The sequence below is a fragment of the Drosophila miranda genome, chromosome 3, assembly GCF_003369915.1.
Source record: "Drosophila miranda strain MSH22 chromosome 3, D.miranda_PacBio2.1, whole genome shotgun sequence".
Taxonomy (NCBI): Eukaryota; Metazoa; Arthropoda; class Insecta; order Diptera; family Drosophilidae; genus Drosophila; species Drosophila miranda.
In genome coordinates, this window is record NC_046676.1 from 10307100 (window position 1) to 10322467 (window position 15368).

The 15368-nt window shown below is 45.2% G+C and overlaps 1 protein-coding gene across 1 annotated transcript in view; it reads left to right on the forward strand.

Moving 5' to 3' along the window:
• LOC108160655 overlaps positions 1 to 15368 on the forward strand; it is a 40794-nt gene continuing 25426 nt past the window's right edge. The window contains exon 1 of the mRNA XM_017294791.2: positions 1 to 932. Coding sequence (XP_017150280.1) covers positions 452 to 932 — 481 coding nt within the window. The 5' untranslated portion in view covers positions 1 to 451. The remainder of the gene's footprint in view (positions 933 to 15368) is intronic.

Below are 15368 nucleotides of genomic sequence, written 5' to 3' on the forward strand. Positions count from 1 at the left end.
AACATATTCGCAGTACGCGACGAACTCTGAACACAGGCGGTTGGTCTTTGGGAATTGCTCGGCATTTTTTTTTGCTCTCGCCAACGCTGGCTCCTGGTCCGCGCCAAAAGTCCAAATCGAAGCAAGAATCCATCAAAAAGTGGGGAGACACAGACAACGACAATAGCGACGGAGGGGAGAACAGAGTAAAAGAAACCGAAAATAAATATGTGAGTGAGAGTGTGTGCGTGCTTGCGTCCGTGTGTGTGCGCGCGTGTGTGTGTCTGCGCGTTTATTTTTAATCACCGGCCCCAAAAGGCAAATGTGAAGTGCAAGCGAGAAGGGAAGACAAAACCAAATCAGAAATAGCCCCTCCGCCAAGGATAGAAAGAGAAAGAAATATAGAGTTAGAGCGGGAGAGGGCGCGCCGCAAGCACAGCAACAAACAAAAACACAAAAACCGTTTGACAGAATGAGAGCGCAGCCGAAAACAAAGTCGGGCGCCCAGTGGTCGCCCCTTGTCGGGATCCTCGGACTTATCGGGATCATTGGGATCCTCGGGCCCGCACTGGCCGACGGCGCGAGCAGCGCCTATGGGGCATCATTCATCTCCAATCCGGGCATCTATGCCTACTCCGTGGCCAATCAGCAGGCGCCCAAGGACAATGACATCAAGTTTGGATCCACCTCCAGCGACGACGCCGCCGCCGCAGTGGCGCAATCCTCTGCAAACTCCAATTTGAACCGCAATTACTACTACACCAACAACAATGCTGAATTTATGGGCGAGGGCCCATCGGCACCCCCACCCACACAGCCCGCCCCGCAGACGGGCTGCACTCTTGACCGTCTGGCCGTCTACAAGGTCGTCCTGCACACCTACTGGACCAGGGATCTATTCCCGAAGCACTTTCCCGACTGGCGACCCACCGCCCAATGGACCAAGACATTAGGTGAGTGAATAATTCTTGAATAATCATGCGATCATCTTGGGATTATCTTTTGAAAAGGGTTTATGGGAGTTTGGAGGCGTATTTTGGAGCTTATAATGTCAATGAAATTGTGATGTGCCGAATGTGCCTTTTACCCAATTGTGCTCTTTACAAATCAATCTTTATAAATATATGCACATTCCTTTTCGTCAATCAGTTGAAGTTTTAATTAATTAAAACAAAAGGAATTCCTATGAAAAATCAATGAAAATTCTATATTTTTGAGTTAATTAAGTGTGGCAGAATGTTAGAAATATCAACCAAAAATAGTCAGTCAATCCAGCCGAAAACTGGGGCAAACTTCTCTCTCTCTCTCTCTCTCTCTCTCAGTGTCGGTCTATCCATCTCTCACTCTATTTATTACTCAATCATAAAAGGAAATCGAGCAAAACGATAAGAATCTCATAATTTGTGCAACGCACAGCAAAATCCACACACAAACAACAACAACAGAGATGGAGATCTAGAGACTAATTTGTCACAAGGCTGTCTCTTTCTCTTTCGCTTTCTCTCTGTGTATATATGGTGAATAAATCGAAAAGCAATTTCCTTGACAGTTTCCTAAACATTTTCGGTTCGTTTTTCGGTATTTCTGGGTTAAATCAAATAGGAGGAAGGCCTTGGCCAAGCGGCGAGGGGGAATGGTGAATGGAATGGAAAATGCCTTTGGCCGCATTGGCATGTCGCTTGTCTTATCAATGTTTTTGCAGATTTAGCTGTCGATTTATCGTCGATGGAACACACGCATACACAGGACGACCCAGAGACAGAGAGACACAGATAGAGAGACAAGTAAATCTGACAGCTAAACAAGCAGAGCAGCCAGGCAGGGACACACACACACACACACACAAAGGCGCTAATAAAAAAGGATAAGCAGGAAGCCGTTGCCGTTGCCGTTGCCGAAGCAGAGAGCCTCCTAAGAAATGCGATTTGTACGTGCTTATGCGCTATGTGCTGGTCTCAGCGCAAAACAAGAAATTGGATAAAGTTGCCACCAGACACAGAAACAGACACAGACACAGGCTCAGCCTGCTTATGTCCTTGGTGAACGGGGGGTGGGGTGGGACGCATTTGATGTTTTGATTTTCGCCTTGTTGCATTTCGATTCAAAAGTTATAACCGCCTTGGGATCCACTAGAGCTTGTCTAAGCATAATAATAATATTTTAGTGTTTGTTCACTGGGAAAAAGGACTCTCGTATGACTAATTAAATGCCCCTCCAAGCCCCTCCCAACCCTGCTATACCCTCCTACCCCCCCCTGCAGCGGACTTTGCTTGTTGTTTATAGTGTCGTCTCGGTAATTTATAGTTTTATAGTTTCCCTGCTTGTGGCCGCTGCCTGTGCGTATACGTGATTTATGCGCGGCCCTGCACTTGTGTTTAAAATATAGCAAAAAGGAGTGCAGTACTCGTACTACTTTAAAGCATATTAAAAGCTTGTCGGAACCACAGCACTTGGGCTTCAATCGAGCGTACACAAATGTTACCTTGGGGATCCTTGGGGTTCGTTTGTATCGATAGCTAAGCCTTGCATCTCGTATTCATTACTGGATGCAGAGCACTGTACACTGTTTCTCTCCATGACAACCATTTAGTTTCGGCCAGAGGCGGAGCCAAAGTCCTGTTCTTGGTCCTAGGAGTCCGAAAATGAGTCTGAAATGCCATTTGGTATTAAAATTCAGGCTGCAGCTATGAAAAAGCAAAAGAAAAGCAAGAAAAATAGACAAAAAGCTTAGCAATGCACTTCATGAGACGAGGAGGAGGAGGAGTGTGGGCGGCAGCGGGGCTGAGGGCAACGGCTTCCTGCCTCTGTCATATCCTGTTTGTATATAAATTTCAGTGCGCAACTCTAACATCCGTTGGATTTCAACTCTTGGGGAAAAAGAAGGCAAGCCCCCACGGAGGAAAAGCAGAAGCAGAAGCAGAAGGAGGATGGACTCAGCCCCCTTTTGTTTTTGTGTGGCGCTGTCGAAGGAGGTCCAAGGAGAGCCAAATTTATTATGAATGCTCCCCAAAAAAACAAGCAGCAGCGACAGCAATTGCAACGGAGTCCCCCCACAGCCCGCCACCCCCCCGGAGTCCAAGTCCAAGCATTGCATTTCTTGTGTCTTTTGTGCTCCAGGTCGGAGCGGCCCCCAGTGCCGATCCTGGTCCTCTCTCTCTCTCTCTCTCTCTCTGCCATTCGTGAGTTTTTGAGTTGTTAAATTTCATTTTTGGCCTGGACGGCTGTTGTCGCTGTTTTTATCGCCAAATTGAAACTGAAATAAAGTTTGCCTCCTGCTGAATATTTGTTTTATATTCCGCTTTGTTTCCTCTCTCTCTCTCTCTCTCTGTTCTTTTGTGCCATGTCACACTTTTTGTTCGGATCCAAAAACTCTTTTCGCAGTAGCATAGTAGTTTTTTTTTTGGTTTTTTGTTTGGCTTTGGACGACTTTTCGTTCATGTTTTTGCCATTTTTATTGCTTGTCCTCCGACTTTTTGTTCAGCGCTTTGCAGGCCAAAATGAAATGTTGCACTCTGGCATGTTTCAGCCGAAATCGCAACCACACAAAGGCCCTTGGGAGAAGTTTGAGATTGAAAGGGCTTTCGGATTAGACGTGGAACAAACTGCCTTGGATTTAGGATTAAAGACGGAACTACAATAGGTATAGAAATGTGGGGAAATCGGAGGCTGGGAGGCTGGGAGGGAGCCCAAGGGATAAGTCTAGAGACGGACTCTAAGATGTGCCAGATCTCCCTTTTTCATATAATAGAAGTTTCAGTAGATGCCCTCTTTCCCGATTTTCTATTTCTTTGTTTCGCTCAGTGTATGCCTTCTCAGGCTTATAGTTGATGGATTTCACTGGTAAGAAGGGACCCCAAAAATTAATTGCAACAGAAATAAGAAGGAGGGTTGATTGGAAAGTGGGGTGGGTGGGGATTTGGCATAAAGACCCCCCTTGGTGAAACCGTAGAAAATCCCCATTGATCCTAGTGCCATTGTTGCATAAGCCTTGGCCGTGCGGCTCGTTCCTTGTTAATTGCCAGCGTCCGTGTGGCAATTATCCTGCCACCGAGAGACGTGCGGTCTCGGCCTGTGGCACTTTCGCGCCTCGTATTTGGGGCTCTTTTCTCCGTTTGAGCTCCTGCCTAATTTTTGACTCTCGTTTGTCGGGCAAATAAATTATAAGAGAGGCGGGGAGGCGGAGAGGCGGAGTGTGTGTGTGTGTGTGTGTGTGGCATAATTCATAATTTATGCAACACAAAACACACACTCTTCGCGTTGTCTCGCAATTTGATTTGCAGCCCCGACTTTTTGCTCATAAAAAAATTGCTCATGGAAATTTTTGTAGCACGCAAAAAGAGAGAGAGAGAGAGGTAGGGAGGTTTTCGCAAGTGAGTTTTCTACGGAAGTTTCCAGTAATGGCAAAGCCATGTTTTTGATGTTGTTTCTTGCAACTGTTGCAAGTGGAAATTGGTGTGTTGCAAAAGAGTTTTGATATTTAGTTGAATTTTCATTGCTTGAATGCAAATCTCATTTGAAATGCATATATAATCGCATGAGAGAGATCTCCCATGGGAGACCGAGCATACGAAATATCAAAGAGCAGCAGATGGAAGCCACATGCCACATGCCACATTTCAACCTGGGTTTCAAGTTACCCTTTGGAGCCACTGATGGAAATCTGTTTAATATTGAAAGTCTTACACACACACACAAGCAGACACATAGACAGTGATTAATTCGCTCGTAAGTAACTGACACTGAAATCCCGCATAGATAAACGTTTTACTCCGCCCTGAAACCATTCGAAACATTAAAGTTTTCCTTCGCTGCGGGGTAGAGGAAACATCCCTCCCCCCATATCCCCCATATGGGGAGGAGGCATTACACATTCATAATGCTTTTCCCGCACACAGAATGGAGAAATGGAAAATTCTCGGGCGCGGGTGCTGCCGCTGACAGAGCAATTTCCTTGAATCGGATCCTGCTGCTGCTTCAGCCACAACGGTATATTAATAATAAATGTAAATTCTTGTTCTTATTTTACTGTTCTGTTGCGAGGGGGGGGGGCGGGGGAGGGAAGTCTTGAAGCTCTGCGCCACCTGAAGTGCCTTTGCTGGCTCTGGCTTAAAGTGTGGCAATTAAAGGCATGCCCCACCGCCCCCCTCCCGGCTTTACACGTGGGGCAAACCGAATCACGGGCTCCGCATTTTTACTTGCATGAATAAATTTGCTCTTTTGTGTGGGCAACCCCCCTCCCCCCTCCTACCACCACATGCGCATGCTATGTGCCACGTCAAATTCGTATCATTATTCATTCATACATGATTAGACAGGACAGTAGAACCCAGAGCCAGAAGACAACATGGAAAGATGGAAACATGTACAGGTTTTGTATTACACAGCAGAGCAGAAAGGAGGAAAGTTTTCCAGGGGAGGGGGGAGGAGGCAGACAGGCGTGGCATTGCCAAATGGAAATTAATGAATGAAATTTGATATAATGCCAGCCACCACCGACAGTCGGTGGCTCTCTCTTTCTCTCTATGGGAAAACTTTTTGCCCAACTGAAATATTTCCCTTCCATATCGATTCTGTTGGACAAATTGTTGTCACTTACACGGCGCTTAAGCCAACTTAAATTGTTTACTGGACATGCATTAATTTTACATTAAATAAAAACCCAACATGCAACATTTTGCGGCAATGCATTTAATTAATCATATTTACGGCGTTAATTAAACAACGTATGCTGTAAATATGTACATGTGTGTGTGTGTGTGTGTGTGTTTACCTTGTGAAAATTCAACATAAATTACCTGCCAGCTAATTGGCAATATATTCCACAATTGGCTCTGAAATTCGTATATTTATTACACAATTTTTCAATTGAATTAAATCATGGAAAGGAAATCGAAAAGGAAACCTGCAGCCAGAATTAATTGAATACAAATTAGCCAAATGACAACAAAAAATATGTGTGTGTGTGTGTGTGTGTGTGTGTGTGTGTGTGTATTTCTGCATTAATTAACATAAGCCTAATTGCGGGAGGCAGATGGTAATTTACTTGCCTGCGTAACATGTTAAAAAATCATGGGTCGCGCTTTAATTCGCTTAAAAAATACAATGGAAATTTATAATATTTACGTAAAGGACTTGCAATAAAAAAAACAACGGGTTAAATCATCCAATTACATGACGTGAAATAATTTCTGGGAGGGTCCCTCAGCAACTTTCACTCTTTATTTCATATATTTTTTGTGCCCCCCCCAACCTATTCTCCTAAGGACATTCAAGGTTTTTGCTTCTGTTAAATGCGAAAATTATGAAAAATAAAAATGCGAAATTCATTCACCGGCAGTTGCGACAATTTATGACATTTTATTTCGTTTTTTGTTCCGTTGCATATTTGTGCATTTGTCAGCATAAATGACTGCAAACTGATTTATGCGATGTTTATTTTTATTTTTTCTTAATGGAGAAAAATACATTCAATTCCTTTTGGGGAAGTTTTATGCAAAGCGCTCAAAAGTAGGCAAAGGAATGTGGGCCAGCAAATCGTGATCCTAATTAACTGTCGGCCATAAATCAGAAGTGCGACGGCCAGGAATCGGCTCATTAATAACGCATTTGCATGGAAATGTTGTAAAATGTGTAACCGATATCATCGTGGCAAAAGGGAGCACAAATTTATGGTCTGCAAACACAGAAACGGAAAAGAGTTGGTAAAAGTATCTTGTGGCTGGTTGGTGTTTTCTTTGAGCCAAAGAGAGAGAGAGAGAGGCAGAGAGGGGGGAGAGGGGGGAGAAGGAGCTGCGTCTGCTAATGGCAGCCTAATTATGCTGACCACAAAGGAGGAAGCGAGGCTGCCGGGCTGCCAGGCATAAAAGGGTTTCCGGCCTGTCTGCCCCATAAATTTACGCTTATTGCCGCCCAGACGGGGTCACAGGCCCCCGTGCAACTTAAAGACGCCACACACACACACACACACCTCTCTGGACTACATAAATATAAATCTTTGCCAGGTGGGTGCGTCCTCTTTCCGCTCTCTTCTGCCCTGCTCTTCCGCTTTGTCTCCCGCTCCAGACAAGCGGCAGACACACCATGCGTGCTCCAACTTCCCTTCTCCCCCCACCCCCTCATAAACAACAAAAAAAAACCCCCCCGAAACGAATCGGAAACGCGTCGCACAAAACTTTTGTTTGTCTGCATTTATGTCTGCGTAATGGGACCGACCGGAGTGGTGGAGGCCCCACGTGCCCCACGCCCCGCAAAACGGAGGCGTGATTGTGGTGTCTCGTCTGGTTATGGGGCTTTCTCTTTGTCTCCTCGAAGAATGTGTACAAATTACAGGGAATACACGTGCCCACCCATACAAACACAGGCTAAGGCGCAGTGCCCCCGCGGTGGCAGACTCTGATTTATGCAGCGAATGGGGAGGAGGGAGCGAGGGAGCGAGGGAGCAAGGAATTTTAATGCAAGAAAACTATTTTAGTCCCAGAGAATTCTATCTATGGCATTCGATTTTAGTTATTTATAGAAAATCCCGTGTTATATTCAATAATTCCAAGGAGTGAGTCGAAAGGGATGGGAAGATTAAGGGTAAATAAAGCCAGGATGAGAGAGAGAGTGAGGAAGATAGGGAAAAGGAATTCGATCTATGAGAATCGATAACCGATAAAAAGAGAGCAACAAAAATAAGGCTTAATCGAAGAGAGCGATAGTACCGCAGAGTATCATAGATCGATAATTTCGTCCTCGGTTCGTCCTGTGGGGTTTGAATTCGAAAGGCCTGTCTTTCAACCATTCAAAAGATTCCCTGTCCAACTTCTAAGGGAGATGTGTGTGTGTGTGGGAGATATATGTATATATATATATAGATTATTGTCGGCCAGGACACGCATGTCTTTTCTATTGTCAGTCCGTCTTTAGCCCACGTCAATCGACAGGGCTTCGGGCCTTAATTAAGGATACAGAAGGCCACACGAAAAGATAAGGCGAAGGGGAATTATGATTGAGACAAATTGTCATCTACGTGACAAGTCCGCATAAATTGTGTGTCTGTGTGTGTGTTTGTCTGTCTTTCGGTTTGAGTGACTGTCAATAAATAGTACATAAAATTCATTTAATTAAGCAATTTTCATGAGTATACGAAAAGCGGAAGGAAGGAAGCGGAGACAGGACAGAAATGGTGTGGATAGTGAAAGCAATTTATGAGGATTGCACCCCAGGGAGTGGCCATATTTTTGTTTAAGGCGTGCGGCTGATAGAGTGAGAGGGTGAGGTATATTGAGTGGGAGAGGGACAGATCAAAGCTGTGGCCAGATTAAGCAACTTTTCATTTTTGATGGCAGAGCCAATTTTTATGGTCAATCAGGCGGATAATGAGATAAAGGCATTGGGGAGCACGTCCGCTGCAGAGGCGATGGCCGATGGCCGATGACCGATGACCGATAACCGATGGCCGATAACCAAATTAACCGTTACAAGTGGCCGCCTGGCCAATGCATTGGCAATGAGGAAGGAAGAAGGAAGAGAAAATCTCTGGAAAATCACCAAGAACCACCGCAACAGCACCGCAAGGCAAACAATCAGGGGAGGACCAGGCCACGCCATCGATGGGCGTTCCACCGCAGGGCAAACTGTCGCTACGGAGGGCTCAAAGCGGCCATCAAGTGTTTATCATGCGGCGGGGGGCACAAACATTGGAAGGACCTCAGCCCCGAACTGAAACCGAGGAGAGGCTGCTGAGTGGCAGGATGGCAGCTGCCGACGTCCCACCATCGGAACTCGAGGACCACTTCAAAGCCTTGAAACAAAATTAAATGAAATACAATTTTTTTCCTTAATAAATTAAATCTTAAAGAAAGCTTCTTGGCATAAACCCCCGTTGAAGATTACAATCAGCTCTACCTCTACCTTAAACTAATTAGAGTGCAGGAGGGGGGTCTCTCGCTAGGGGATAAATATGATTTGGGGTGGCATTAGGTATAACGGGAAGATTGTGTAGAGAAATGGGATTGCGCAGAGTGGGGGGGCCTTGTTTTTTATAAAATATCCAAGTCCTTGAATGAACTCAGGTTTCAAAGAGATACGTACCCAACAGATGGTTTACAGATTGGTTTATTACAGATTTTGAGCAGAACCTTAACGAAATTTGATAAATGTTCCTTAATGCGAGGGTTGGAAGTGCCGTACGACCACAAAATCTACCTTTCGAGAGCTAAAGAGGTTACAAATTTCACCATCGCAAAAGAGAAATCACCGAAATGGAGTACAGCAGTGCCACGCTGCTTCGATTCTTGCATGTTTGTTCATGTTTCACCTCGAGAGCATTGAGAGGCACTTGTCTTATCTCTTGATCTTCGTTTCATGCGAGCGCATGCATTGCCCACTCTCCTTTATTACTTCCATTCGATTGCGCTCTCTCTCTCTCGCGACTCTTAGCAACAAAAATAATGCGGATGGCACTCTCTCCCGCTCTCAGGCCACTCACGCAACACTTGAGTGAAGCAAAAGGAATACAAAAACGGGACTTTACTTTGACTGCGAGCATTCTTTGTCTTTATTTTGATTTGTATTTGGGGCTATACTTTTTGATGATTGAATCGACAACTGTTAAATACCCTATAGTCGCCCCTGTCTCTTGCACAATTATGTTAATTCCCACAGTGGAGAGGCGAACTTTTCCAGTGAATATTTCGAGTGGCGCGAAATTGTTTGTGGCAACATGTGTCCACCTGATTTGTGTCTATTAACTTTCCTGCTCACTTTTGCATATTTTTAACGCGGCTCTGGGAAAAAGTTTCCGCAGCTAAGACAAAAAGCAACAACAAAATGAAAAAAAAGTAACTTTGAAGCGCCAGAAAATTTGCTAAAGCGTTAGAAAATGTACACCGTGGTACACCCTGTGTCAAAAAAAGAAGAGGAAAAACTTGGCTAAAGCGTAAATAAACCAAATATAAACTTTGGCTGTTTTGTAGATGGTGCTGCTGCCAGACAAACTTCCTCTTAACTTGGCTCAAAGGCGCGGTCTATCTCCGCCTGTCTCTCTCTCTCTCTCTCTCTCTGTCTCTGTCTTTTCCACAGAGTTTGCTTAGTAGCCGGGGACATGGCCGAAACATGGGGGCACTTTCTCTAGTCTCCGTTCTCCATTCTCGGCTCTCAATTTCCCTTGGCTGCTGCTGTTGTTGTTGCTTTGGTTTTCATTTTTTTTTTTTTTTGGTGTGAATAATGTTGCTGTTATTTATGCCTCAATGGGCCATGCCACGCCCCTATCCCTGACTTTGGTGGTGGCGTAGAAGAAATTGCAATTTCCACGCCCAAGTTTCGGGCACTTTCACTTGATGGTCCTTCCGTTCCGGACAACCTTTCCCCCACCCCTTTCCAAGCAACCCCCCGAAAAAAAGATGTGGGGCTGCTTTTTATTAAAAGTTTCGTTCTTGGCAGCCAACAACAATGGGCACATTTTTTAAAGTGTTTTTTATTGTCGCGTTAACCGACCGCAACGACTTAGGGGCCCTGGATGGGGGCCAGGGCCGGGGCGGGGGCCAGGGCGGGGGCCGTGGTTGGTCTCCCAACTTTTACGTAAGTGTAAATTATTGTTAAGGTCAGAAAGTTGTACGCAAAGTTTGCGCCGTAGTTTCCTGCATAGTTCGTGGCGATAACTTCGGCTTAATACCTTTAACTAAGTCCCCGACTAAGGGTCTGGACCACATTTAACTTAATTAACACAGCCCCCAACACAGTCCCCAACGCAGAAGAAAGTGTTCATAAAAATGCCGCACTAACTTTCAATTAACGCAGGAAAATAGACCCGTAACGCCCACTCCGGGACAACTTAACCGTAGGTTAACCCCGGACTCTACCCGTTAAATGCGTGCAATAAACTCTTCCTATTGTTGTTGTACTTTAAATATAAATTTATGTGGCATTTCTCGGCACCAAAAGAAGGGCCACACAAAAAATGGGCAAAAACGGAAAGTGTTACCCCATTTCAGTGCAGTCCTTGGCAGTCCTTCCTTCCGTAGTAACTCCAGGTTTCCCTTTCCTTAGTTTCAGTGCCCTGTCCCTTTCCCTTTCACTAGACCTTTGAAATATGTTGGCGCAGCAGTAAACTCGCCAATTAAGTATCCAAAAGCTGACACCAAGAATCCCCCAGTGTTCATAAACACCAAAAAGCGACCAGAGATGAGAAATAAACGCAAAGATTCTTTATTTCCACTCTTTAAGGTCATTAGAAGGGGGTTCTATTGTTGGGTAATTTCCTTGAGATTTATGAAAAATACAAGAAAGTTCGACAAAACTATACTTTTGTTGTTGTTGTGTAAACTGTACTTTTTATCTTTCAACTTTGTTCTCGCACCCCAAGAGGAGAAAAACACTGCCAACTGTACTTAATAGTTGGCAAAGATGGGGAGGGGGGGGGGGGCCCACTTGATTTGTTGCCGACAATTGAATGCTTTTAACCCCCCCCCCCCCCCTACACACACACACCCACACACACACCGAAAGCCGCCTCGAAGAACTAATGCCTTTATGGGGGGGTGGGGGAGATCCCCGCCTGGGGGCCATGGGCACAAAGTCATCAAATTTTAATGCCACTCATAATTTTTTCATGCAACCAATGCGCAAAGGTTGCAAAGCCTTCTCCCCAGGGGCATAAATGTCAAATCAGCAAATATGAAAGTACAGCTCCGACAAAAGGGCCACAGCCGGAGACGGAACTTAAAAATGCTTTCGAAGGCTTGCGATGAAGGTGAATGTCCCTGTCAAAGGGTTCAGATATTGGAGATGCTGTGATTTAGAGCCAAGGGAAGACAAAATGGGATTCATAAGAGCATTCATTCGATTCGGAGGATCACTGGATCTTTAAATTAGAAATTTAGTAAATTGTGAATCACCCAAGGCTATGAGTCTCTGTCAATTCACTCGAAAACAATCAGAAAGAAGCACGAATGATTCCCTTTATCAATTGAATCCCCAATCCGAGTCATGCGAATCGAATTAGTGATGACACCTGGCACGTGGACACAATCACAGGATCGCAATCACGGGATGCCGACATCACTGTGATATGTGGAACCACTTACATCACACAAAATCCACAGCATCATATGCCTTTTTTTAGCCATCGTTTACTCCTTCCACCTTTGGTGCCCTTTCTTTTTCCTTTTCCCTTTTTCTTTTGCCATTTTCCTTACAGCTTTTTCCTTATTTGTGGAAAACTTTCGAGTGCGGAAGTTCCTCAAGGGCTGTATACACACACACAGAACAAAAAAACAACAATAGCCGTACTCAAAAGAGGCCCTAAAAAGGGTTGCTCTTATTGTTATCGATGGCAGGATATGTACGCGGGTGTGTGTGTGTGTGTGGGGGGTCCATCATTGAATTATGTGCACAGCAAACAAACAAATAAAAAGGAGAATTGATTGTTGCATTGCATACTTCAGGAGGGCGCTGCCACAATTGGAGATCATAAAAGTGCCACTGCCACTGTGATAGGTATATAAATATCAGCTGCCCCTTCACCTTCCCGCCACCCTGCCACACTTCCACTGGGCGTAGTTGAGCGTGAAACGTAGAATTTATTATGTTATCGCTTCAGCGATTTACTTTATCGATTTCACAATCAGTCGGTGAAAGAGGGTCCCACCAACTTTGAGGCTCCCCAGAGATAATTCGCAGGACTCTCAACCCCCGGCCCTGATCCTTGGTTTGTTTGCCTCGTCATTTGGCTGCCGAGGAGGGGGGCGACGGGCGAGGCCATGTGGCAAATATTGTTATTTGCTTTCAAAATTTAAGGCCCGGCCCTCTCTGGGTTGACTTTGATTCCGCCAGGCTTTAGCAGAGCTTTGAGAGCTCTGCCAGCCAGAATTGTGAATTTTTAATGAGCCTGTCTAATGGATAAGCCGCCTTTCTCTTTGACTCTTTGATGTGGGTCCCCGAAAAGGGGTTCCATATACACTTACTGATATATTGATAGAGTTTCTAATCATTTTATGCGCAGACTTTTCAACAACTTTGCAGGTGAAAGACTGACCGAAGGGAGCTTTATTTATAACTTTGTTTGGAGGGTGCCAGCCCTAGCCCTAGCCCCAGTCATAGTCCTGTCACTGAATTGATAATAATTGGATTAGCGCATCGCTTTCCAGGGGGCCAGAACCGCAGGCCGAAAGGCTTTCGCCCCGTTGGCCACGCACCGAGGCAGCCATGTGTGTGTGCATGGGGGATGTTTGGCGAAATCTCCCTCTATGCGGGTTCTGCCAAATATTTCGCAAAATTGTTCACCTCTGGCTATGTTTTTCAATATTTTTTTGCAGTCCGGAGGAGGAGTGGCAGGAGTGGTGGGAGTGGTGGGAGTGGGAGGTGGCTGATGCGCTCCAGCAATTTTACAGCGACCCAAATCGACTTGCCTCTCTCGCCCTCTGGGCACCTCCTAAAGGCTATATTCATCACTTAATTTCCACATTCCGCTGCCATTTTCAAAGTTTATGGAGTATCCACCATCTCTATCCCCCCCCCCCCCCCCCCCCCCCCCCCCCCGCCCCTCTCTTTCGCGTTGTCGCCAACTTTCGCATGGGGAAAAACCCCCTTTCTTTCGGGCTGACATTTTGCCATTTGCCATCTGTCAGCGTTGCCAAATAGAATTATGTCGTCTAATTGAATTTGACTTCGACTTGACATGGTTTAGAGTGTGCACACTATTGCCGGTCCCCCCCCCTGGGGGCCAGAAGAGTAATCCAATTTTAGTTGCCTTTTTCTTTGGTGGAGGATGCGCGCTTACCCACCGACCAAAACCATTGATTGCCGACTGGCTTTTAGTTGGTGCTACATTAAAAGTTTAAATTTTCAAAAATTAAACTGATTTTCAACTGATTTCCGAGGGATTTACCAAGGTTCCACAAGGCAAACTGTGCATTTAGCACTTAGATTCCACTACATTCGTCGCATATTGTCCACAATGTTAGCTGTTCCCTTTGCCCTTAGATTCCAATGAAAACATCACCTATGTTCCACAATGCTAGCTGTTCGCTTTGCCCATAGATTCCACTAATTTCTTCCCATATGTTCCACAATGCTAGCTGTTCCCTTTGCCCATAGATTCCATTAAATTCTTCGGCTTTGTTCCACAATGCTAGCTGTTCGCTTTGCCCTTCGGTTCCACTAAACTCTTCGCCTTTGTTCCACAATGCCAGCTGTTCCCTTTGCACTTGGATTCCACCAAATCCTTCAGCTATGTTCCACAAGGCTAGCTCTGCTGCCAGCCTTTGTTTTTGCTCTTTTTTCCATATTTTTTATATCTGGCTTTCCATCCATCGAATATTTATTATGCATATTTTTCAAGAACTTTTTTTGCAGGCCGCAAATTGAAAGTAAATCAATTTTTGTTGGCTCTTTTTTTGGACAGTCCATCACACGCTGAGAGGCGCACTGCGACTGCCCTTTAAAATGTCATTTATCTTGCGTCGGCGTTTCCATAATGATCTTTCGTTCACTTTTTGATTGATTTTGCGGTCACCAGCAGCAGACGGAGTCTCGTTCCACCGCATCCATGCACAGCCGTGCAATAATAATGAGTATTTTCTGGTTTACGGGTTCTCGGTTACGGCAAAAATACACCACAGAATAGCAGCAGAAGAGCGTATAATTCTGTACGCCGTTTTGCAATTGAATTTGCCTGTAAGCCCCCAATTGCCGCAGCCACAGACAGAGTCGGAGTCCCTCTGTGGTGCACAATTATTGTATATTTTTGGGGGCTGCTGCTGCTGCTGTTGCTATCTGAAATGAGCATGAAAATCTATTGGAACGTAACGAATTACGTATCGAACGTGCCTAACTGTTAATGTGGTTATAATACGCCATCGGATTATCATTGATTATATACATATATATGTGTATATGTGTATATGTGTATATGTGGGGTGGTATGTGTGTGTATGTGTGCACGCCCTCTGGGCATACAGAAATAACTGTTTGTGCGCGTCGAGCCAGACAGACAAACACCACAACCCCCCCCCACCCCTCTATTGCTGTCTCTGTCTCTGTTTTTCCCTGTGCTGCCATAAAAGTTTGTCGAGTGTATAGACATAATTTCAATTTTCATTTCGTATTAATGTCTCTCCTATAACTGTGTTGTTCCACTGTGTGTGTGTGTGTATCTGTGTGCCTGCTTTTGGGGAGTGCAATCCGCCACAAATTGCCGCAGCGTTGTCTAGGAAATGGATCAGAACTTTTCGGCGAGTGGGCGGGGTGGAACGTGTGCGAGAGGTGAGGGGCCTACCCTCCTCCCCCTCTGGTTATATATGACTACAAAATGCGGTATTGGCAAAATCCCAGGAGCGCGATTTAGTTGATAGCACCGAGAAAATGGTGCCAGGAAAAACTAGTTACCGGCGGGGAAATCCCATTTA